The sequence below is a fragment of the Pseudophryne corroboree genome, chromosome 6, assembly GCF_028390025.1.
Source record: "Pseudophryne corroboree isolate aPseCor3 chromosome 6, aPseCor3.hap2, whole genome shotgun sequence".
NCBI lineage: Eukaryota > Metazoa > Chordata > Amphibia > Anura > Myobatrachidae > Pseudophryne > Pseudophryne corroboree.
In genome coordinates, this window is record NC_086449.1 from 151,307,789 (window position 1) to 151,334,142 (window position 26,354).

A 26,354-nucleotide genomic window follows, 5' to 3' on the forward strand; every position below is an offset into this window, starting at 1 on the left:
TGTACCTCGCAGAAAGAGATTTAACAAAGAAAAGTTCTTTACCATAAATCTCATTTTCTGCAGCGGGGTACACTGTGATTCCACAGGGAATTAAATCGGGGATGTCCTAAAGCAGTTCCTCATGGGAGGGGACGCACTGTAGCGGGCACAAGAACTCGGCGTCCAAAGGAGGTATCCTGGGAAGCGGAAGTATCGAAGGCATAGAACCTTATGATCGTGTTCACTGAGGACCACGTAGCCGTCTTGCACAATTGTTCAAGGGACGCACCACGGCGGACCGCCCAAGAAGGTCCAACAGACCGAGTAGAATGGGCTTTGATGGTAGCAGGAGCTGGAAGGCCAGCCTGTACATAAGCATGTGCTATCACCATTCTAATCCATCTGGCCAAGGTCTGCTTATTAGCAGGCCAGCCACTTTTATGAAAACCAAAAAGAACAAAGAGAGAATCAGATCTCCTAAGCGAAGCGGTTCTCTTCACATAGATACGGAAAGCCCGTACCACATCCAAAGACCGCTCTTTGGAGGATAAACCAGGAGAGGTAAAGGCCGGAACCACAATCTCTTGGTTAAGGTGGAAAGATGACACCACCTTAGGCAGATAACCAGGGCGAGTTCTAAGAACCGCCCGGTCACGGTAAAAAATCAGAAAGGGTGACCGACAGGAGAAGGCACCCAAGTCGGAAACACGCCTAGCAGCGGCAATAGCCAGCAAAAACAAGACCTTAAGTGTAAGCCACTTAAGGCCCACAGATTCAAGAGGTTTAAATGGAGACTTTTGTAACGCATCCAGAACAACCAACAAATCCCAAGGAGCCACAGGAGGAACATAGGGAGGTTGAATCCGTAAAATACCCTGAGTGAATGTATGAACATCAGGCAGAGTCGCAATTTTTCTCTGAAACCATATCGACAAGGCAGAAATATGAACCTTGAGGGAGGCCAGATGAAGGCCTAAATCCAGGCCCTGTTGCAGGAAAACCAAGAGTTTGGCAGTACTGAACTTGTATGCATCATAATTCTTAGCCGCACACCAGGTGAAGTAAGAATTCCAGACCCTATGATAAATCCGAGCAGAAGCCGGTTTACGGGCCTTCAACATAGTTTGAATGACTGCCTCAGAAAATCCTTTGGCCCTCAGAACTGAAGCTTCAAGAGCCACGCTGTCAAAGCCAGTCGGGCCAGATCCTGGTAGACACAAGGGCCCTGAATGAGGAGGTCTGGTCGTTGAGGAAGTAGAAGAGGACGCTCTATCGAGAGACCCTATAGGTCTGAGAACCAATGCCGTCTGGGCGACGCTGGAGTGATTAGAAGTAGTATTCCACCTTCTTGCTTGAACTTCCTTATTACCTAGGGCAGGAGTGACACCGGTGGGAACACGTACAGCAGCCGAAAGTTCCATGGAATTGCCAGTGCGCCCACGAACGCTGCTTGAGGATTCCTTGTTCTTGCTCTGAAGACCGGAAACTTGTGATTGTGTCCAGACGCCATCAGGTCTACATCTGGTAGGTCCCACTTGTCCACTAGGAGTTGAAAAACTTCCGGGTGAAGACTCCACTCTCCGGCGTGTACATCCTGATGACTGAGGAAGTCGGCTTCCCAGTTGAGGACCCCCGGAATGAACACCGCCGATATGGCCGGCAGATGGAGTTCTGCCCAAAGAAGAATCTTTGACACTTCCATCATTGCCATGCGGCTTCGGGTGCCGCCTTGATGATTTATGTATGCCACCATGGTGGCGTTGTCCGACTGTGCTTGAACAGGCCTGTACTGTACCAGAGCTAATCTAACACTTAACTCTGCGCTATTAAATAAGGTATGGCTGATGTTCAAATGACCAAACTGCAAATTTTCTTATAATTCATGAGTTTTAATACACATAAAAAACTAGACCGGTCTAAGATATCTTAACAATATAAGAACAATAATATAATCAGTATTATCAAAATACTATTAAAAATGACTCAAGGAGGTGGAGCCAAGCTGATCTGTGCACAGTTCTCAAACGGACAAATTAATAACTATATTTCAGTCCGCATAATACACTTGTTATAACGCGCAACAATTTGATTCTAGAACCCATGTAGAAATGTAAGTTCCTTAGATGTTTTTTATGTAAAAGCAATGTTCCATATTTTATTGCCCATCAGCAAAGACAGAATAATGGCATGAAGATATGCTCCTAAACGGACCCTTACGTGTGGTTTCTGTCAGTGTTGTGTAACGCAAGATGGAGCCCCAATGGGGAGTACAGTGGTCCCGGTTACAGGGGATCCAGCGCCTGCAATGACGCCCGCTGATGGCAAGGATGTCCAGCCACGGGGAACAACGAGACCACACCGTTCCAGTGCTGCTTGCAAGCACCCAGGTCCCGGTCTCTCTCCTCTCAATGAGTGTCGGGCTGATGTTAATGGCGATGAACAGCAATACAGATGGGTTCAAAAGCAATATAAGGGTCCAAAATCCACACTCTGACGCGTTTCGCTCTTTTCACAGAAGCTTTATCCAAGATTCTAAAATCTGGAACATTGCTTTTACATAAAAAAACATCTAAGGAACTTACATTTATACATGGGTTCTAGAAGCAAATAGTTGCGCATTATAACAAGTGTATTATGAGGACTGAAATATAGTTATTAATTTGTCCGTTTGAGAACTGTGCACAGATCAGCTTGGCTCCACCTCCTTGAGTCATTTTTAATAGTATTTTGATAATACTGATTATATTATTGTTCTTATATTGTTAAGATATCTTAGACCGGTCTAGTTTTTTATGTGTATTAAAACTCATGAATTATAAGAAAATTTGCAGTTAGGTCATTTGAACATCAGCCATACCTTATTTAATAGCGCAAATAGTTAAGTGTTAGATTAGCTTTGGGAACTAGCACAGGGTTCACCTGTGCTAATTATTCTGACTTGAAGACCCCAAGTCAGTAGCTCTGTGTTGCAGCTTGAAAATAACAAATGGTGATTTATTAATTGAAATTAGCTATTTATTAGCGCCTGGTTGCGGGCCTTGCGGCTTGTGTGTTGTGACTTAGTTTGGGTGTTCTGTACCAGAGGCAGGGTCAGTTTCAAAGGATTGAACACTGGCCGCAACTCCAGAATGTTTATCGGGAGGAAAGATTCCTCCCTGGTCCATCGATCCTGAAGAGAGTGCTGTTCGAACACTGCACCCCAACCCTGCAGACTGGCATTCGTCGTTAGAAGGACCCAGTTGGAGATCCAGAAGGGACGACCCCTGCTCAATTGCTGGTCCTGTAGCCACCAGGTTAGTGACAGGTGAACCTCCGGAGTCAAGGAGATCATGTGAGTCCTGATTCAGTGAGGCAGGCTGTCCCATTTGGAAAGGATTAACCTCTGCAGAGGGCAGGAATGAAATTGAGCATACTCCACCATGTCAAAAGCCGACACCATGAGGCCTAGTTCTTGCATCGCCGAGTGTATCGACACACATGGGCGAGATAGGAAGCATCTTATCTTGTCCTGAAGTTTCAGGACTTTCTCTGGAGACCAGAACAACCGTTGGTTGTGGGTGTCCAATAATGCCCCCAGGTGCACCATGCTCTGAGCAGGGACAAGTGAGGATTTCTTCCAGTTGATGAGTCAGCCGTGGGCTTATAGGAATTGGACCGTCAGTTCCAGATGATGGAGGAGAACCTCTGGAGAGTTCACCAGGATCAATAAATCGTCCAGATACGGCAGGATCCTGATACCCTGACGGCGGAGCAGAGCCGTCATGAACGCCATGACCTTGGTAAAGATTCTCTGAGCCGTGGTCAGACCAAAGGGTAAGGGCTGGAATTAAAAATGTAGGTTGCCAATAGCAAACCACAGGTATTGCTGAGGCAACATGCCAATAGGTATCTGCAAGTAACCATCCCGTATGTCCAGGGATACCACATAGTCCATGGGCTCCAGGGCCAGAAAAATAGAGCAAAGAGTTTCCATACAAATTTTGGAAACCTTCACAAATTTGTTCAAAGACTTGAGGTTGAGAATGGGCCAGAAGGACCCATTCGGTTTTGGAACTAGGAACAACGCTGAATAGTACCCCCTGCCTCTCTGAGCCAAAGGCACCGGCACTATCACCCCTGTGTCCAGTAGGAATTGTACCACCAAATGTAGAGTTTTTGCTTTTACAGAATCCGAAGGGATGTTTGTTGAGCAAAACTGGCGAGGGGGACGTTTCTTGAAAAAGATGGCGTATCCGTGAGTGACGACTTCCTTTACCCAGGCGTCTGAAGTGGTCTGTAACCATACCTGAGCAAACCGCAGAAGTCGTCCTCCCACCCTGGGGCCCCTCAGGGGGAGGCCCGCCCCGTCATGCAGCAGGCTTGTCTCTTTTGGAAGCAGGCTGACGGGCAGCTTAGGAACGTTTAGGTTTGGGCTTAGTGGATTTGGAAGTGCGAGCCTGTTTCGGGTACGCCTGACCCTTTGCTTTCCTTGGAGGTCGAAAGGAGCGAAAGGAAGTACTTTCAGCCTTCGGAGCTGAAGGATTAGTACTAGGCAGACAGGCAGTCTTAGCGGATGCTAAGTTAGCAACAATTTTGGTAAGATCTTCCCCAAAAAGGATGTTTCCCTTAAAGGGGATCACCTCCAAGGTCTTTTTAGAGTCCAGATCTACAGACCAGGACCGCATCCAGAGAATCCGGCGAGCCAGAATGGACGTAGTAGACGCTTTGGCTGCCAGGACACCAGCATCAGATGCCGCCTCCTGAATATAATGAGAGGCTGTAATATTATATGAAAGACACTGTCAAGCATTATCAGGAAAATCAGACGGTAGCTCTGCTTCAACTTCCTGAACCCAGGCTTCAATAGCTTTTACAGCCCAAGAAGCTGCACTAGTGGACCTATGCACAGCTCCTGCAAGGGTGTAAACAGACTTCAAGCAAACCTCCACATGCTTATCCATCGGTTCCTTCAGAGAGGTGACGGTAGTGACAGGCAGAGCAGATGACACCACCAGACGCGCGACCTGTGAGTCCACCGGAGGCGGTGTTTCCCAATTTTTACTTAGCTCCGCAGCGAGGGGATAACGAGTTAGCATCTTCTTAGACAGGGAGAATTTCTTACCTGGATACTCCCAGGATTCCTGACGTATGTCAACCAAATGGTCAGAATGGGGTAAAAATAATTTAGTAACCTTCTGACGCTTGAACTTATCAGGTTTCTTAGAGGTATCTGGAGGATCTGCGCCATCATCAATTTGAAGAATCAGCCTGATAGCCTCCAAGAGGTCAGGAACATCCACCTGTGTAATAGATTTCCCATCAAAAGCATCTGCATCAGTGTCTGAGGGGTCAGTATATATGCCATCTTCAGTATCCGAAACATGTGTGGATTTTGAAGAAGCAATGGCCCGCTTAGAAGACCCCTTGGTCCTAGGTGGGCGAGGGTTAGGTTTTTGTTTATTTTTAGGCTGATTTAATTGCTGTAACTGAGTGGACAGATTATCTGCCCATGGCGGATTAACTGCAGGGACAATATGTGGCTGTAATGGCACAAGAGGTCCCAAAGGGGGCGCAAGTCTCGTTACCAGCGTAGTCAGTAAATTAGAAAAGGCAGCCCAAGGTGAGTCTTGGTGTGCCCCCCCTCCCCCGGTGCTGCAGACTGACTGAGGGGTATAGAACCCCCGGTACCTGAACCCTCAGCTGCAATGTTTTCCTCCGAGCAATCCGTGGCATCAGCACTGCATGGTGCAGAATCAGCCATGGATTTACCGCCCTGTTTAGTAGACATTATTTGGAAGCGTAACCTTAGGGCGTAATAGTACAATATAACCAGCAAAGTACCTGACAAAAAAAACCTGTATAGTGTGACTGCAAATCAGCGCACAAACAGACAATTGAAGAGGTATATGGTGACTGAAACACACAGAGAAAAATACCAAAGTAGCATATCCTGTGAAACACTATATTATATGAGAACCCTGAAGCACTTAGCCCCCTTCAGGGTACAGAATACAGGGATAGCAATATGAGTGAGATACACGGAATAGAGACCACACAGCAGCTATTGGCACACACAGTCACATGTACACTGCAGAAATTATTACAAACAACAATAAAACTGCACTGGACTAGCAATACTAAGTAACTGGACTACTAAGTAAAGCTATGTATGTATACAGATATAACAATGCACAGTCAAGACTGGATGTATATCACAGGATACTTGTACTAAATATCCCTGTATTTATGCACTTGTTCTTAACTAACACTGTCTAAACGACATGTAGAATACTTAAGTGTCCTGTAAATGCACAGCGCTGATGAGGCAGGCAGCTTTACAGAGGAGACATTGGCCAGCAGTCCCAGGATCAGCGCAGCTCTGTGTAATGGCGCCCAAACGCTGACAGGGAGCGAGGGAGACAGAGAGATGCAGCTCCAGGGCGGGAAAATTTGCAGTAAATGGCGCCTGGGGCTGGGGGGAGGGGTTACAGGTCAGAGCCTTATCCCCTCTGCTGGACTTCACCACCGGGTACTGCGGGGCCTATAGAAAACGGATTATGAGAAATCCGACCTGTGCCTCTTGCCATGGTGGTCTAGTGGGGTCCCCACAGTGTCCACGCCAGCGCGTGCGGTCCATCTCCGGAGACCGCGCCGGATCGCGATTTCAGTGGGTCCCGTCTGGGGGGACCCTCTTACCTCCTCCCGAAGAAGCGGCCACGCGATCCAGGAGAGCAGCTGCGGGTGTGTGCCTGAAGTGACCAGAGCCCTCCGCTGTAAGTACCAGGGCTCGGGTGTATATAGCGCTGCTGGGGGAGGTGAGGGAGTCGCAGTACGATATGTCAGACTGACATATAGCACTTCTAAGTGCCTGTGCTGTGGCCCTTGAAGTCTTCTTTTCTTCAAAAATCTCTTTTCAGGGCTGCCTAGCGCAGCCCCCCCTGTTAGCAGCCACCAACTTACAAACTGAGCTCCAGTGCCTGGAGGCGGGGATATAGAGGAGGCGGTGCTAAGCACCCTGGGAACAGTCAAAGCTTTTAGCCTGTTGGTGCCTCGGATCAAGATCCAACTCTACACCAGTGACGTGCGGTGAGGTCACTGGTTGGGGAGGCACTGGCAGCTAACAAGCCCCCCCTCCCCCGAGAAAAAAAAAAAAAAAAAAGTGTGGTCCCCCAACACATCAGTAAAACCAGCACTAGGCAGAACCAGCCAGGGGGAGTAATGCCATAGCAGGGGAGACACTCAGTGTGGTGTCCCCCTGCCATAACATTAATCTGCCCCCCCCCAGCCAGTCAGCCCAGGGTTGGAATTCCTCGGCAAGTGGGAACCCCAAAAAATAAAGATGGGGTCCCCCCTCCCGAGCAATAACCAGCACTGGGCTGATAGCCCAGTGCTATGCCCCGCACCCCTGGTGGCGGTGGGTGCGGGGTTCATTGTGTGTTAATATTGTTCTTTACAGGTGGCCTACAGGTCCCAGCAAGCCTGCCCCAGCATGCTGGCACTTGGAGAACCACAAGTGCCAGCATGCCCGGACATAAAGGGCCTGCTGGCACCTGTAGTCCACCTGCAAAGAACAGTAATATTGTTCTTTACAGGTAGCCTACAGGTCCCAGCAAGCCTGCCCCAGCATGCTGGCACTTGGAGAACCACAAGTGCCAGCATGCCCGGACATAAAGGGCCCGCTGGCACCTGTAGTCCACCTGTAAAGAAAATATTAAAATAAAACACCACACAAAAATAAGCTTTAATAAACTGGGTCTTCACCTGGGGGCAGCGGCCTTTAAGCTCTTTTGCGTGGCCGCCGCCTTCCCAGGGCTTCCGGCATCTTCACCTGGGGGGCGCCACCCCCCCAGGGCTTCCAGCGTCTTCACCTGGTGGGCGGCGGCTGCTAAGCTCTTTTGCATAGCCGCCGCCCAACCAGGACTTCCGGCGTCTTCTTTCTTCAGGAGCTCTTCACTGCTCCTCCTCCGCCGTCGGACTGACTCTCCTCCGCCTCGCGCTGACTTATATAAGTCAGCCGGAGGGGGCGGGGCGATGACGCGGCGAGCCGTGATTGGCTCGCGGCGGCCATCTTGAATTTCAAAAATGACGCTGAGGCGCCATTTTTGAAACTGGAACCGCTCCGCTGCCAAACTCTGCAGATAAAGGTACATTTCCGCCGCCGCAACCCGCCACCCGCACCGCCGCCGCCCGCACCACCGCAGCATCCCGCCGCCCGCACCATCGCCGCATCCAGCCGCCCGCACCTCCTCCGCCAGCGTCGCCGACACAGTGATTGACAGCGGATCCAGTGACGGATCCGCTGGCCAATCACTGTGGCCTCACTGACAGGGACGTGCTTTCATAGGTTGAAAGCACTCCCTGTAGGAAAGCGGCACCTCTAATGGTGCCGCTTTCCCATATATTTTCAATGGGCTTTTACAGCCCATGGCTAGTCCCCGCCCGTGCCCGCCCCCCGCTCCCCATACTTTCCCCAGTGACAACGGGAGGCACCACGAACGGTGCCTCCCAAACACATACAGAGGGGAGCAATGTAAAGAATAATATTAAGAAGATACATATGACACAGAATATGTGTCATATGCATCTTCTTTGTATTAACTTAATCATTAATGACAGGGGAGGCACTGCCTCCCCTGCCTCCCCTGACTGCACGTCCCTGCTCTACACCCCGATGTAATACCCTGTGGAATCACAGTGTACCACGCTGCAGAAATAAGATATATTGTATGGGTGTGGTACAGTTTGTCAATGTTCAGAATGTTGTCCGGTTCTAAATATAGACATTCAAAATGTCGACATAGACGGACAGCAGCCTGCTCGACATGGCATGTTGAGCAGGCTGCTGTCCGTTCCAGAGGTGAATAAGAGGTCTATGTACTAAGCCTTGGATAGTGGAGAGAGATAAAGCAGCAGCCAATCAGCTCCTAACTGCCATGTTACAGGCTGTGTCTGAAAAATGACCTTAGGAGCTGATTGCATGTTATATTATATTATTTTATGAGAGCCAATAGCCCTATTATTTAAAAGGCCAGAATGTAAAAAAAATACAAATATTTAATCTAGAGATGAGCGGGTTCGGTTTCTCTGAATCCGAACCCGCACGAACTTCATGTTTTTTTTCACGGGTCCGAGCGACTCGGATCTTCCCGCCTTGCTCGGTTAACCCGAGCGCGCCCGAACGTCATCATGACGCTGTCGGATTCTCGCGAGACTCGGATTCTATATAAGGAGCCGCGCGTCGCCGCCATTTTCACACGTGCATTGAGATTGATAGGGAGAGGACGTGGCTGGCGTCCTCTCCATTTAGATTAGAAGAGAGAGAGAGAGAGATTGACCTGATTTACTGGAGCTTAGGAGTACTGTAGAACTGTAGAGAGTGCAGAGTTTACTAGTGACTGACCACAGTGACCACCAGACAGTGCAGTTTTATTTAATATATCCGTTCTCTGCCTGAAAAAAATGATACACAGTGACTCAGTCACATACCATATCTGTGTGCACTGCTCAGCCCAGTGTGCTGCATCATCTATGTATATATCTGACTGTGCTCAGCTCACACATCTTATAATTGTGGGGGAGACTGGGGAGCACTGCAGTGCCAGTTATAGGTTATAGCAGGAGCCAGGAGTACATATTATTATTAAAATTAAACAGTGCACACTTTTGCTGCAGGAGTGCCACTGCCAGTGTGACTGACCAGTGACCTGACCACACTGACCACCAGTATAGTTAGTAGTATAGTATACTATATTGTGATTGCCTGAAAAAGTTAAACACTCGTATCTGACTGTGCTCAGCTCACACATCTTATAATTGTGGGGGAGACTGGGGAGCACTGCAGTGCCAGTTATAGGTTATAGCAGGAGCCAGGAGTACATATTATTATTAAAATTAAACAGTGCACACTTTTGCTGCAGGAGTGCCACTGCCAGTGTGACTGACCAGTGACCTGACGACACTGACCACCAGTATAGTTAGTAGTATAGTATACTATATTGTGATTGCCTGAAAAAGTTAAACACTCGTCGTGTGACTTCACTTGTGTGGTGTTTTTTTTTTATTCTATAAAAAACTAATTCTGCTGACAGACAGTGTCCAGCAGGTCCGTCATTATATAATATATACCTGTCCGGCTGCAGTAGTGATATATATATATTTTTTATATCATTATTTATCATCCAGTCGCAGCAGACACAGTACGGTAGTTCACGGCTGTAGCTACCTCTGTGTCGGCACTCGGCAGTCCGTCCATAATTGTATACCACCTACCCGTGGTTTTTTTTTCTTTCTTCTTTATACATACATACTACTACTACATCTCTTTATCAACCAGTCTATATTAGCAGCAGACACAGTACAGTACGGTAGTCCACGGCTGTAGCTACCTCTGTGTCTGCACTCGGCAGTCCATCCATAATTGTATACTAGTATCCATCCATCTCCATTGTTTACCTGAGGTGCCTTTTAGTTGTGCCTATTAAAATATGGAGAACAAAAATGTTGAGGTTCCAAAATTAGGGAAAGATCAAGATCCACTTCCACCTCGTGCTGAAGCTGCTGCCACTAGTCATGGCCGAGACGATGAAATGCCAGCAACGTCGTCTGCCAAGGCCGATGCCCAATGTCATAGTACAGAGCATGTCAAATCCAAAACACCAAATATCAGTAAAAAAAGGACTCCAAAACCTAAAATAAAATTGTCGGAGGAGAAGCGTAAACTTGCCAATATGCCATTTACCACACGGAGTGGGAAGGAACGGCTGAGGCCCTGGCCTATGTTCATGGCTAGTGGTTCAGCTTCACATGAGGATGGAGGCACTCAGCCTCTCGCTAGAAAAATGAAAAGACTCAAGCTGGCAAAAGCAGTAGCACCGCAAAGAACTGTGCGTTCTTCGAAATCCCAAATCCACAAGGAGAGTCCAATTGTGTCGGTTGCGATGCCTGACCTTCCCAACACTGGACGTGAAGAGCATGCGCCTTCCACCATTTGCACGCCCCCTGCAAGTGCTGGAAGGAGCACCCGCAGTCCAGTTCCTGATAGTCAGATTGAAGATGTCAGTGTTGAAGTACACCAGGATGAGGAGGATATGGGTGTTGCTGGCGCTGGGGAGGAAATTGACCAGGAGGATTCTGATGGTGAGGTGGTTTGTTTAAGTCAGGCACCCGGGGAGACACCTGTTGTCCGTGGGAGGAATAGGGCCGTTGACATGCCTGGTGAAAATACCAAAAAAATCAGCTCTTCGGTGTGGAAGTATTTCACCAGAAATGCGGACAACAGGTGTCAAGCCGTGTGTTCCCTTTGTCAAGCTGTAATAAGTAGGGGTAAGGACGTTAACCACCTCGGAACATCCTCCCTTATACGTCACCTGCAGCGCATTCATAATAAGTCAGTGACAAGTTCAAAAACTTGGGCCGACAGCGGAAGCAGTCCACTGACCAGTAAATCCCTTCCTCTTGTAACCAAGCTCACGCAAACCACCCCACCAACTCCCTCAGTGTCAATTTCCTCCTTCCCCAGGAATGCCAATAGTCCTGCAGGCCATGTCACTGGCAATTCTGACGAGTCCTCTCCTGCCTGGGATTCCTCCGATGCATCCTTGCGTGTAACGCCTACTGCTGCTGGCGCTGCTGTTGTTGCTGCTGGGAGTCGATGGTCATCTCAGAGGGGAAGTCGTAAGCCCACTTGTACTACTTCCAGTAAGCAATTGACTGTCCAACAGTCCTTTGCGAGGAAGATGAAATATCACAGCAGTCATCCTGTTGCAAAGCGGATAACTGAGTCCTTGACAACTATGTTGGTGTTAGACGTGCGTCCGGTATCCGCCGTTAGTTCACAGGGAACTAGACAATTTATTGAGGCAGTGTGCCCCCGTTACCAAATACCATCTAGGTTCCACTTCTGTAGGCAGGCGATACCGAGAATGTACACGGACGTCAGAAAAAGACTCACCAGTGTCCTAAAAAATGCAGTTGTACCCAATGTCCACTTAACCACGGATATGTGGACAAGTGGAGCAGGGCAGGGTCAGGACTATATGACTGTGACAGCCCACTGGGTAGATGTATGGACTCCCGCCGCAAGAACAGCAGCGGCGGCACCAGTAGCAGCATCTCGCAAACGCCAACTCTTTCCTAGGCAGGCTATGCTTTGTATCACCGCTTTCCAGAATACGCACACAGCTGAAAACCTCTTACAGCAACTGAGGAAGATCATCGCAGAATGGCTTACCCCAATTGGACTCTCCTGTGGATTTGTGGCATCGGACAACGCCAGCAATATTGTGTGTGCATTAAATATGGGCAAATTCCAGCACGTCCCATGTTTTGCACATACCTTGAATTTGGTGGTGCAGAATTTTTTAAAAAACGACAGGGGCGTGCAAGAGATGCTGTCGGTGGCCAGAAGAATTGCGGGACACTTTCGGCGTACAGGCACCACGTACAGAAGACTGGAGCACCACCAAAAACTACTGAACCTGCCCTGCCATCATCTGAAGCAAGAAGTGGTAACGAGGTGGAATTCAACCCTCTATATGCTTCAGAGGTTGGAGGAGCAGCAAAAGGCCATTCAAGCCTATACAATTGAGCACGATATAGGAGGTGGAATGCACCTGTCTCAAGTGCAGTGGAGAATGATTTCAACGTTGTGCAAGGTTCTGATGCCCTTTGAACTTGCCACACGTGAAGTCAGTTCAGACACTGCCAGCCTGAGTCAGGTCATTCCCCTCATCAGGCTTTTGCAGAAGAAGCTGGAGGCATTGAAGAAGGAGCTAAAAGGGAGCGATTCCGCTAGGCATGTGGGACTTGTGGATGCAGCCCTTAATTCGCTTAACAAGGATTCACAGGTGGTCAATCTGTTGAAATCAGAGCACTACATTTTGGCCACCGTGCTCGATCCTAGATTTAAAACCTACCTTGGATCTCTCTTTCCGGCAGACACAAGTCTGCTGGGGTGCAAAGACCTGCTGGTGACAAAATTGTCAAGTCAAGCGGAACGCGACCTGTCAACATCTCCTCCTTCACATTCTCCCGCAACTGGGGGTGCGAGGAAAAGGCTCAGAATTCCGAGCCCACCCGCTGGCGGTGATGCAGGGCAGTCTGGAGCGACTGCTGATGCTGACATCTGGTCCGGACTGAAGGACCTGACAACGATTACGGACATGTCGTCTACTGTCACTGCATATGATTCTCTCAACATTGAAAGAATGGTGGAGGATTATATGAGTGACCGCATCCAAGTAGGCACGTCACACAGTCCGTACTTATACTGGCAGGAAAAAGAGGCAATTTGGAGGCCCTTGCACAAACTGGCTTTATTCTACCTAAGTTGCCCTCCCACAAGTGTGTACTCCGAAAGAGTGTTTAGTGCCGCCGCTCACCTTGTCAGCAATCGGCGTACGAGGTTACATCCAGAAAATGTGGAGAAGATGATGTTCATTAAAATGAATTATAATCAATTCCTCCGCGGAGACATTGACCAGCAGCAATTGCCTCCACAAAGTACACAGGGAGCTGAGATGGTGGATTCCAGTGGGGACGAATTGATAATCTGTGAGGAGGGGGATGTACACGGTGATATATCGGAGGATGATGATGAGGTGGACATCTTGCCTCTGTAGAGCCAGTTTGTGCAAGGAGAGATTAATTGCTTCTTTTTTGGTGGGGGTCCAAACCAACCCGTCATATCAGTCACAGTCGTGTGGCAGACCCTGTCACTGAAATGATGGGTTGGTTAAAGTGTGCATGTCCTGTTTATACAACATAAGGGTGGGTGGGAGGGCCCAAGGACAATTCCATCTTGCACCTCTTTTTTCTTTTATTTTTCTTTGCGTCATGTGCTGTTTGGGGAGGGTTTTTTGGAAGGGACATCCTGCGTGACACTGCAGTGCCACTCCTAGATGGGCCCGGTGTTTGTGTTGGCCACTAGGGTCGCTAATCTTACTCACACAGCTACCTCATTGCGCCTCTTTTTTTCTTTGCGTCATGTGCTGTTTGGGGAGGGTTTTTTGGAAGGGACATCCTGCGTGACACTGCAGTGCCACTCCTAGATGGGCCAGGTGTTTGTGTCGGGCACTTGGGTCGCTGAGCTTAGTCACACAGCTACCTCATTGCACCTCTTTTTTTCTTTGCGTCATGTGCTGTTTGGGGAGTGTTTTTTGGAAGGGCCATCCTGCGTGACACTGCAGTGCCACTCCTAGATGGGCCAGGTGTTTGTGTCGGCCACTGGGGTCGCTTAGCTTAGTCATCCAGCGACCTCGGTGCAAATTTTAGGACTAAAAATAATATTGTGAGGTGTGAGGTATTCAGAATAGACTGAAAATGAGTGGAAATTATGGTTTTTGAGGTTAATAATAATATGGGATCAAAATGACCCCCAAATTCTATGATTTAAGCTGTTTTTTAGGGTTTTTTGAAAAAAACACCCGAATCCAAAACACACCCGAATCCGACAAAAAAAATTCGGTGAGGTTTTGCCAAAACGCGGTCGAACCCAAAACACGGCCGCGGAACCGAACCCAAAACCAAAACACAAAACCCGAAAAATTTCAGGCGCTCATCTCTAATTTAATCACTAATTCATATTTTTTCAGTGCTGCCCCCTGGTTTGGTTTATGTCATCATAATGGCATTTACAGAGCAGGGGCCGGATGTAATGACGCCACGAGTTCGGTGGCTGTGCGGGATGCCGGACAAATTCAGACTTTTTTTTAAAGGGGCAATCACTTACAAGGCAAAACTTGGGCGGCAATTACATCCGGCCCCAGGTATCACAATGGTGCTGGCCCCAGAACAATATCTATGGGTTCACCATCTGTCCCAGGTAAGTAATTGTTCCTGCGCTTCATTGCTTGCTTACATTGCTATAAAAATAGCTTTTAGATTTTATATACTTTATACTAACACAGCATTAATAAGGAACTCTTCTCCTTGTGTTAGGTCCTTCTCCCAACTACCTTAAGAGCATCATACTGTGTTATATTATACACCAGCTATACTTCCTCACAGGGGCGGATTGGGATGGAAAACCACCCCGGGAAATTTATAGAAGCGGCCCTAGTGCGGGTATGGTCTGCGTCTTTTGCTGCATTGTGTCTGAGACCAGGGGCGGACTAGGAACTAAAAGTGACCCTGTAAAATTTAGTAGAAGTGGCCCGACATGGGCAGCACAAGAGGTATAACATACCGTGTATCCATGGCAGCATCACTGGATGACAGAGGTGCTGTACTGCAGAGATGGAATAACAGAATGAATGGGGACAATGCAGTGTTCTGAGTGGGTTGTGTCTATGTTGCCTTCGTGCTAAGGACCTGGACGTGACAAAACGAGAGGGCAGGAGAGAACTTCCGCCCTTACAGCACCTAAATGTCTTCTTCGTTCTCCGTTCGTTTGGGGGATTTTTTTTTTCTATGTAGCATTGGACCCTCGGGGGCTCGGTGTCTCGCTCCGCTCCGCTTGACACACTTTACTATTCCAAATAGATTGTGACATGGACCCAGGGGGTTATGGGAAAGGTCCTCTCCACAAAGGTAATCTAGACGCTACCGTACTGAGTGTGGTGGGCTGCCTGTCATGTGGGTGGTGGGGCCCATGACAACACACAAAACAGGCCCCACAGACACGCCAGCCTACCAGGAATCTTCCTAGTGAGCACTATGACCAATCCGCCCCTGCTTCCTTATAACAACTATCAACTGCTGTCTCTGATCAGCATCCCTAGGCCACAGAGGACAACCCTCCCTTCATAAGGTCTTGCCCTCTCTGTGTGTTATCTGTATCTAAGGGTGTGTACACACGGTGAGATCCTTGCTATGCCTGATTTTCACTTTGCGATTTCCCCTGAACTCCCCGGAACCCAGCACCCAGGGCCGGCGCCACCATTAGGCAGCTTTAGGCAGCTGCCTATGGGCGCCTGCCACTGGAGGGCGGCACGCTTCCATTAAACTTACTTTTTTTTTTAATCAACTGCCCCTGGAGGATGCGCCCACAGATTATGTGTCCCAGGCAATCCCCCCACCGCATCCCCCGAGCCTGTCACTTCCACACACAGCTGCATGTTCGGCTCCGCTGTCGCCGCCCTCCTCCGATTCCAGTCAAACAGCAGAATAGCCGCTGTTCTGCCGCTTGACTGGGATCGGAGGAGGCGGCGACGGAGCCGAACAGCATGTTGTGTGTGGAAGTGACAGGCTCGGGGGATGCGGGGGGGGGGAGAGAACGCGGGTGCAGTTTATCCTGATGGAGCGGAAGAAGCAGCGGAGCCCAGCCAAGCATGCTGCTGCGGCTGTGTGCGGTAGTGACTCAGTGGCTGCTTCTCAGTATGGAGATGCTGAGGAACGGTGGAGGCGTAGGCGGCAGGGGCAGAGCCGTGAATGCTGCAGCTGTGCGGGTAAGTGATGGGCTCGGGAGATGCCAGGGAGCAGAGGATGCAGGGAGCAGTGGTGGATCAGCAGCCCGAATCCTGGAGATCAGGTCACTGCACCCTGCTGGCCTCTCCCTGCTTTGCCATGTTAACCCGTAGACCCTGTGTCACAACAGCGGTGCACACGGCTGGTAAGAGCAGAGACACAAGTGGCCAGAGTATGGACAGGAGCGCAGTATATGTGTGTATATGTGTGTTAGGGTCTCCTGCCCTGTGCTGCCACGTCGTCATGGCAACCGGGAGACAAGTGCTAGTGGAGTAACCTGAGCGCAGCTGATACTCCGGTTCGGGTCTTTTGCTGTGCAGTGGTTATAGGCTCTGTGCACTGCAGGGGATCCGGTGCTGGTTTTTGTGCTCACAGTCTGTGAGGTCTGAGTGGGGCGTGGACAGCACCTGCTTTATAAGGCCTCTTTTCAGGGTAAGCAGATGCTGCTGAATCTTTGTTGGTTAGTCAGTTCATGAAAGTTAGCCAGTACTGTGTAGCTTTGTATTTGTTTGTTGCTTACTGCAAATAGGCCTGGGGATTTGGTATTACACTCTGCCAATCCAGACCTAGCAGTAAGACTGGAGTCAGTCGTTTAGCTTGCTGGGGTTCTGTTACTACTCTGTGAACTTAGCAAGTTTGCGGCTGTATTCTAAGACTTGCCTGTCTAATCCTGTCTCACTGTGCTAGGTGTCAGGGGCCAGTTTAGTGGCAGTAAGCTAAAACCTGTGCACTGCAAGTGAGAATTAGGATTGTGGGGACTCTCCTTGTGTCTATCATTCCATCTCTGACCAAGGAGTTTACTGCCACACCCGTTGGTAACCCTTTAGGGTTTTGCTGTTGCCCTTAGCAACAGCATTTCGGGTTCTCTACGTATTAAAACACAACATCTTGTTTTTTTTCCATCTGAGCAGTTATAATACAAGGGAGATACCCAGTTCCTTAGCCTCTGGGCTTCTCTGTTCACTTTGTGTGTATTTTGTTACCCTATCACCTTCTGTGTACGTTATGTCATATTCCCCAGTTTGTCTGTGAGTCCATTTGTTTTGCATAACAGTTCAAACACCAGTACATTCCTGCAGACACTGGAGTGCATAACAGTTCTGACACCAGTACTTTCCTGCAGGCACTGGTGTGCATAACATATTCAGCAGCCTAATACTCCTGTTGAAATTTTGTGGGAATATGGAGCATACCCCTCAAAATACGTTGCAACAGGTGGTCGATCAGGTGCAGGTCCTGACTCGACAATTTAATGATTTGTCCATTAAAATGCACACCTCCCAGGCTGCTGGCAGAGCTCCCGCAGCAGCAGCACCTGTAGGGGTTAAGGAGCCGAAAGTAAATCTCCCGGATCGTTTTTCTGGAGATCGCTCGCAGTTCTTTTGTTTCAAGGAGAGCTGCAAGCTATACTTCCGGCTTAGGCCTCAGTCTTCTGGGTCGGAGATTCAGCGGGTGGGCATAGTGATTTCCTTGCTACAAGGAGACCCACAGGTCTGGGCATATGGGTTGCAGCCTGACTGTCCGTCGCTTAAAAGTGTTGATGCTTTTTTTACGGCACTGGGCATGTTGTATGATGACCCTGACAAGACGGCCTCAGCCGAGGCTCAGATTTCGATCCTTAAGCAAGGGCGAAGGCCAGTTGAGGTTTACTGTACGGAGTTTCGGAGGTTGGCCCATGATACCCAGTGGAATGACCCAGCCCTGAGACACCAGTACCGAAGAGGTCTTTCTAACCAGATAAAGGACCAACTGGTACAATATCCCTTGCCTGATAGCTTGGATCAGCCCATGCAGTTATCCATCCGGGTGGATAGACGGCTGAGAGAGCGTAGGCTTGAAAGGGAGACTGAGATTTCCTTCCTTCCCAAGGGAACCTCAGACTCTGAGGAATTTTCTGAGGAGCCTATGCAGATTGGGGCTACCAGCCTCTCCTCGCGTGAGAAGACGCGGAGGAGACAGCAGGGGTTGTGTTTGTACTGTGGGAATAAAGGTCATGTGGTAGTATCATGCCCAGAAAAGCCGGAAAACTTCAGGGCCTGAGGGTGATGGGAAATATCCTGTCAGGCCAGAAGTCAGAATTTCCCAAGAAGACTTTTATCATTCCGGTGACCTTGAAGATCCTCGGTCAAACTGTCAAGACTGAGGCCTTTGTGGACAGTGGGGCCGACGGGGTTTTTATGGACCGCCAATTCGCCCTGAAACACTCTGTTCCCTTAGTACCCTTGGCATCGGAAATTGAGATTTGTGGGTTAAACGGGGAACCATTATCCCAAAGTAAAATTACCTCTTGCACTAGCCAGATTTCTTTGTTTATTGGAGCCACACACTCTGAAAAATTGTCCTTTTATGTGACTGTCTGTACTTTTGCCCCATTGGTGTTGGGGTTACCCTGGTTAAGGGCCCACAATCCTCAATTTGACTGGGTCTCTGGGGAGATTCTTAGTTGGGGTACTGATTGTTTCAGGAGTTGCTTGAGCCTTCCAGTCAGGCTCTCGCAGCTAAGTTTGCCAGGATTGCCAGGGTGTTATGCAGATTTTGCGGACGTGTTCTCCAAAAAAATTGCAGAGGTACTACCTCCCCATCGCCCCTATGACTGTGCCATTGATTTGTTGCCAAATGCTAAGCTTCCCAAGAGCAGGTTGTACTCCCTGTCACGTCCTGAGACTCAGGCTATGGCAGAGTACATTCAGGAGAACTTGGCTAAGGGATTTATCAGACCTTCACAGTCTCCAGTTGGGTCGGGGTTCTTCTTCGTGGGTAAAAAGGACGGTTCGTTGCGACCCTGCATCGACTTCAGGGAATTGAACCGTATCACGATTAAAAACTCATACCCACTGCCTCTCATTTCGGTCTTGTTTGACCAGCTTCGTACTGCCACCATTTTTTCTAAGATTGACCTACGCGGTGCGTACAATCTAATCCGAATAAGAGAGGGGGATGAATGGAAGACTGCCTTTAATACCCACTCAGGGCATTATGAATATTTGGTGATGCCTTTTGGGCTCTGTAATGCCCCGGCAGTCTTCCAGGATTTCATGAATGATGTGCTCAGGGAATATTTGGATAGATTCTTAGTTGTATACTTAGATGACATCCTAATCTTCTCCCATTCCCTGGAGGAACATCGGAAGCATGTACGCTTAGTCCTCCAGAAACTCAGAGACCACCGGCTTGGGGCGAAGCTGGAGAAGTGCGAATTTGAAGTTCAGCAAATCGCATTTCTAGGATATATTATCTCCCCAGAAGGTTTCCAAATGGAGGGTTCCAAGGTACAGGCAGTCCTGGATTGGGTGCAGCCCACTAGTTTGAAGGCGCTTCAGCGTTTCCTGGGCTTTGCGAATTTTTATAGACGATTTATCGCTGGATTTTCGTCTATAGTGGCGCCCTTGGTGGCACTCACTAAGAAAGGGGCGGATGTTGCTCACTGGTCTTGTGAGGCTAAAGCGGCTTTTGCCCGTCTCAAAAGGGCATTTGTTTCGGCCAAGGTGCTGCGACACCCAGATCCAGAGCGTCCTTTTGTGGTGGAGGTGGATGCCTCTGAGATGGGTATTGGGGCAGTGCTTTCTCAGATGGGAGTGTCTGATAATCGCCTTCATCCCTGTGCTTACTTTTCCCGTAAATTTTCGCCTGCCGAGATGAATTATGACGTGGGTAACCGGGAATTGTTGGCTATTAAGGATGCACTCGAGGAGTGGAGACACTGGCTTGAGGGGGCTAAGTTTGTGGTCTCAATTCTCACTGACCATAAGAATCTGGCATATTTAGAGTCAGCGAAGCGTCTCAATGCCAGGCAGGCACGATGGGCTTTGTTTTTTGCTCGCTTTAATTTTTTGATAACATATCGCCCTGGGTCAAAAAACATCAAGGCTGATGCGCTCTCGCGGAGTTTTGCTCCAATCCAGGAGACCACCGAGGAGCCGTTGCCCATTGTTTCCCCATCATGTATTAAAGTGGGCATTACCCAGGACCTCTTATCATTAGTCCTTAGAGCACAGGAGCAGGCTCCTCCAGACCTTCCGGTAGGTCTTTTGTTTGTGCCTCCTAGGTTAAGACAGCGAGTGTTCCTGGAATTCCATGCCAAGAAGTCGGCAGGTCACCCGGGTATTGCCAGAACTCGGGAGTTGCTATCTAGGGCGGTGTGGTGGCCCTCGGTGGCTAAGGATGTGGATCAGTGGGTTCGGGCATGTGACATCTGTGCCCGAAATAAGACTCCTAGAGGGGTTCCTGTTGGCCCATTACATCCACTCTCTATCCCATCTAAGCCATGGACCCACATTTCAATGGATTTTGTGGTGGACTTGCCCAAATCCTCGGGGATGACAGCCATCTGGGTTGTCGTTGACAGGTTTTCGAAGATGGCGCACTTCGTTCCACTGGTTGGGCTGCCATCAGCCAGACGCCTGTCTGAATTATTTATGCTGCATGTTGTGCGTCTCCACGGGTTGCCACTTGATGTGGTCTCTGACCGCGGATCCCAGTTTGTGGCCAAATTCTGGAGGGCATTTTGTTCCGATCTCCAGATTTCTGTCAGCTTGTCGTCAGGCTACCATCCGCAGTCTAATGGGCAGACTGAAAGGGTGAACCAGTCCTTGGAGCAGTTCCTCAGGTGTTATGTCTCCAAGTGTCAGACTGACTGGGTTGCTCATCTGTCCATGGCGGAGTTTGCCTATAACAACGCGGCTCACTCTGCTACAGGGATCTCTCCCTTCCTTTGTGTGTATGGGCATCATCCTAAGGCCAATTCTTTTGACCCCCTGGACTCCACGCCTGGTGGTTCCTCTGTGGTTTCGGTCCTTAGAGGTATTTGGCGGAAAGTGAAGAAAGCCCTTGTGTCTGTGTCATTAGTGACCAAAAGGGTTTTTGATAAGCGGAAAAGACCCTGCAGCTTCAAATTAGGAGACTTCGTCTGGTTGTCTACCAAGAATTTGAAGTTGAGACAGCCATCTCATAAGTTAGGGCCCCGGTTCATCGGCCCTTATAAGATCACCAGGGTTATCAATCCGGTGGCATTTCAGTTAGATCTGCCCCGTTCTTTGGGTATCAATAAAACATTTCATTGTTCCCTTTTAAAACGGGCGATTAGTAATCCTTCTTCCAGTGGAAGACCTTCCCCTCTTCTGATACGTGGCCAGAGGGAGTTTGTTGTTGAAAGGATTCTTGACTCCAAGGTGGTTCGGGGTCGGCTGTCATTTTTGGTGCACTGGAAGGGGTATGGCCCGGAGGAGCGGTCGTGGGTGCGCAGTTGTGATCTTCATGCCCCCAGACTGATACGCTCTTTCTTCTCGCAGTTCCCCGATAAACCCGGTGGTAGGGGTTCTTTGACCCCTCGTCAGAGGGGGGGTACTGTTAGGGTCTCCTGCCCTGTGCTGCCACGTCGTCATGGCAACCGGGAGACAAGTGCTAGTGGAGTAACCTGAGCGCAGCTGATACTCCGGTTCGGGTCTTTTGCTGTGCAGTGGTTATAGGCTCTGTGCACTGCAGGGGATCCGCTGCTGGTTTTTGTGCTCACAGTCTGTGAGGTCTGAGTGGGGCGTGGACAGCACCTGCTTTATAAGGCCTCTTTTCAGGGTAAGCAGATGCTGCTGAATCTTTGTTGGTTAGTCAGTTCATGAAAGTTAGCCAGTACTGTGTAGCTTTGTATTTGTTTGTTGCTTACTGCAAATAGGCCTGGGGATTTGGTATTACACTCTGCCAATCCAGACCTAGCAGTAAGACTGGAGTCAGTCGTTTAGCTTGCTGGGGTTCTGTTACTACTCTGTGAACTTAGCAAGTTTGCGGCTGTATTCTAAGACTTGCCTGTCTAATCCTGTCTCACTGTGCTAGGTGTCAGGGGCCAGTTTAGTGGCAGTAAGCTAAAACCTGTGCACTGCAAGTGAGAATTAGGATTGTGGGGACTCTCCTTGTGTCTATCATTCCATCTCTGACCAAGGAGTTTACTGCCACACCCGTTGGTAACCCTTTAGGGTTTTGCTGTTGCCCTTAGCAACAGCATTTCGGGTTCTCTACGTATTAAAACACAACATCTTGTTTTTTTTCCATCTGAGCAGTTATAATACAAGGGAGATACCCAGTTCCTTAGCCTCTGGGCTTCTCTGTTCACTTTGTGTGTATTTTGTTACCCTATCACCTTCTGTGTACGTTATGTCATATTCCCCAGTTTGTCTGTGAGTCCATTTGTTTTGCATAACAGTTCAAACACCAGTACATTCCTGCAGACACTGGAGTGCATAACAGTTCTGACACCAGTACTTTCCTGCAGGCACTGGTGTGCATAACAATGTGCAATGCATGCTGTATGTATATATATATATATATACAGTATATATATATATATATATATATGTGTGTGCATGCAATATGTGTGTGATATTTGTGTGCATGCTGTGCCTGTGTATATATCTATATGTGTGTGTGTGTCTGCGCGTATGTTGTATGTGTATATATATATATGTGTGTGTGTATCTATGTGCATGCTGTATGTGTGGGTGATATTGTGTATATGTGAGTGTGTGTATATCTGCATGTAATATGTGTGTATATGTGGACGCACTGTATTCCCCTATCGCAGACACATAGCGTTCAGTTTCTGCGGCCCTATGAGGGGGTTCAGTATGATATACGGTCGGCCGGGATGCCGTCCGTCAGTATACCGACAACAGCATCCCGACCTTCAGTATGCTAGCAGCAGGGTGAGTGCAAAGAGTCCGCTTAGGGGCTCGATGCACTCGCCATGCTTCAGCCTCGGTGGCATGCTGCGCTTGCCACAGGTTCTATTCCCACTCTATGGGTGTTGTGGACACCCACAAGTGGGAATAGCCCGTTAGCTGGTATTCCGGCTGTTAGAAGTGTCAGTGGTCGGGATCCCAGCGTCGGAATCCTGATCGTCGCCAACTTAACTGCATCCGCTATGAGGAGCCCTATTAACAATTGCAGGCTTTTCAGCCCACAGTATTATTAACAATGAGATTTAGTGCCTATCTATAATATAAAACAACAGATTGTGGTACTGTATTATACTGTACCTTACCTGGTTTTGGGACTGGGTTCAATTTAACATGTCATTTATGTAATACTGTAAATATCTAGTTTTTCTTTTTCTGCTAATTGCACAGCCTCTAGATCACACCTCACACTTCACGTCTTTATTTTAGAACTAATTTTTACTGATAGAGGGGGATGGGGGGGGGGGGGGTTGCTGTAGGCTGAACTTTTGCCTAGGGTGCCAAAAAACCTTGCACCGGCCCTGCCAGCACCACCGATTTTGACTAACTTTTCTTGAGATATGGACTATGTGTGCTTACGATTTTGGCTTATGTGAGATTTTGGCTTATGTGAGATGTCATTGACATGTGAGATGAACTAGATAGTACACCGATCTAGCAAGGATTGACTTGCCTGCACAGTCTATCTTTCTTGCAATGCCGACCCCTCGGGAGTGCGCATCGGGATCGAATTGGGATCGCAAGCAACATAACACCTTGCAATTTGCACTAACTTTTCTTGCGATTTTGACTATAAAGTCAAAATCGAAAGAAAATATCTCACCGTGTGTACACACCTTGACAGTCAGACTGCATTGTGTACTGTATATGTCAGAGTGGTTTCCGCAGCTCTAGGTGTAGAGTAAGGGTTTTGTCCTTCTCAACAGTTGGATGCATTTCAGTGATTCCAGCTTTAGGTGATGGGATGTGTGGGGATGGTTCCGGACAATAACGAAATAACTAGTAATTGGCCACACTGTTTGATAGAGTGGACGCTACTCTTTCAAATGTGTATAAGTCCCTAAATTAATAGAACCAAGTATATAACTGTTATGCGAGCACATTGTTTGAAAGAGGGGTCTGGCCACTCTGCAAGCACCCCCAAGACCGCTCCTGTCCCCTGCATTACAGAATTGTTTTATCTTTGATATAGTGATGCGCTAATTCACTCAGTGAAGTTAATAATGAACAAATTAGGAGAATAGAACCATGTGGTTGTCATATTCTTATGTCACATTTGTACTTTTTTATTTATTTAGTACAGTGGGGTTTCTGCATCTGTAAATGCAGTTTCCTGTATAAAGTGCACAACAGAAGCAGCATTTTTTGTAAATTGCACATTTGTCTGTTTTATACACTTTGGGGGTCATTCCGAGTTGTTCGCTCGCTAGCAGATTTTAGCAGCATTGCACACACTAGGCCGCCGCCCTCTGGGAGTGTATCTTAGCTTAGCAGAATAGCGAACGAAAGATTAGCAGAATTGTGAATAGAAAATTCTTAGCAGTTTCTGAGTAGCTCCAGACCTACTCACAGATTGCGATCAGCTCAGGCCGTTTCGTTCCTGGTTTGACGTCACAAACACGCCCTGCGTTCGGCCAGCCACTCCCCCGTTTCTCCAGACACTCCCGCATTTTATTAAGGCACGCCTGCGTTTTTCCGCACACTCCCAGAAAACGGTCAGTTTCCGCTCAGAAACACCCACTTCCTGTCAATCACACTCCGATCACTTCAACGATGAAAATTCTTCGTTCGGACATGAGTAAATCTACTAAGTTTTGTGCTAAAATACTTACCGCATGCGCACTGCGTACCACGCGCATGCGCATTTTTGCCTTAATCGCTCCGTTGCGAAAATCGGCAACGAGCGAACAACTCGGAATGACCCCCTTTGTCATCTGTATAATGTCGTTAGTAGCATTATGTTTCTTTCTTAATGTACCAAATGAATGAAAATAATAAAACACCACCATTATAATGTATTCTGATATATTACATAATGGCTAGGTATGTAAGAGACAAATGATCTGCTAGTAGCTCTATCCTACCATCTGAACTAACTTTTGTAGGTTTTATTGTGTTTAAATACCACATATTGGGGGTCATTCCGAGTTGATCACTCGTTGCCGATTTTCGCAACGGAGCGATTAAGGCTAAAATGCGCATGCGCATGGTACGCAGTGCGCATGCGCTAAGTATTTTAACACAAAACTTAGTAGATTTACTCACGTCCGAACGAAGAATTTTCATCGTTGAAGTGATCGGAGTGTGATTGACAGGAAGTGGGTGTTTCTGGGCGGAAACTAGCCGTTTTCTGGGAGTGTGCGGAAAAACGCAGGCGTGCCAAGAAAAAACGCGTGAGTGTCTGGAGAAACGGGGGAGTGGCTGGCCGAACGCAGGGCGTGTTTGTGACGTCAAACCAGGAATGAAACGGACTGAGCTGATCGCAATCTGTGAGTAGGTCTGGAGCTACTCAGAAACTGCTAAGAATTTTCTATTCGCAATTCTGCTCATTTTTCGTTCGCTATTCTGCTAAACTAAGATACACTCCCAGAGGGCGGCGGCCTAGCGTGTGCAATGCTGCTAAAATCTGCTAGCAAGCGAACAACTCAGAATGACCCCCCTTGTACATAAGCCTCCCCCAATATAGCACCTTATCAATCTCATGAAAATAAATATGTCCATCATATAAAAATGTAATTTTGGCATATGGATGCATAGCTGAGAGCATTGACAGTCCCCAATATGCCCACCAGACAAGGGAGAATTTGCACTCCTTACATGCGCTGCAATTGCACATACAAAATCTATGTGTGTTACATAAATCAGGTGTCATTTCATTTGCAGTGTAGGAGGCGCATTCTCGCATTTTTGTAAATATTCCTAACTGCCTGACCCTATTAACCGTCTTTCCCGAACAATAACTGAGGGGGCCCTGATGAGACGGTTACTGGGATTGGCTGTTTTGGTGGCTTATACATGATATGGGTTGTGACAAATTCCAAAATAATAATGATTGTAAGAATTGTAATTGGCCCAAATGCCTGGTGCGGAATATGGAATGCACTCACCGAGATTTGGGGGCAATATATTGTGCAGATTTGATGCTCAAGAAGATATTAGGGATCAAGAGGACAGAGCACCAACCAAGACAAAACCAAAAGCCATTCTAAAAAGAAAAAGAAAGGTCATTAGAACATTCTCACTGCATAAGGGACAGGAAAGCACGTAGAA

At 48.2% G+C, this 26,354-nt stretch overlaps 1 protein-coding gene across 1 annotated transcript in view; it reads right to left on the reverse strand.

Moving 5' to 3' along the window:
* PROM2 (prominin 2) overlaps positions 1–26,354 on the reverse strand; it is a 222,474-nt gene that overhangs the window by 2,892 nt on the left and 193,228 nt on the right. Inside the window, exon 22 of the mRNA XM_063932047.1 lies at positions 26,192–26,289. Within this exon, the coding sequence (XP_063788117.1) occupies positions 26,192–26,289 (98 nt within the window). The remainder of the gene's footprint in view (positions 1–26,191; positions 26,290–26,354) is intronic.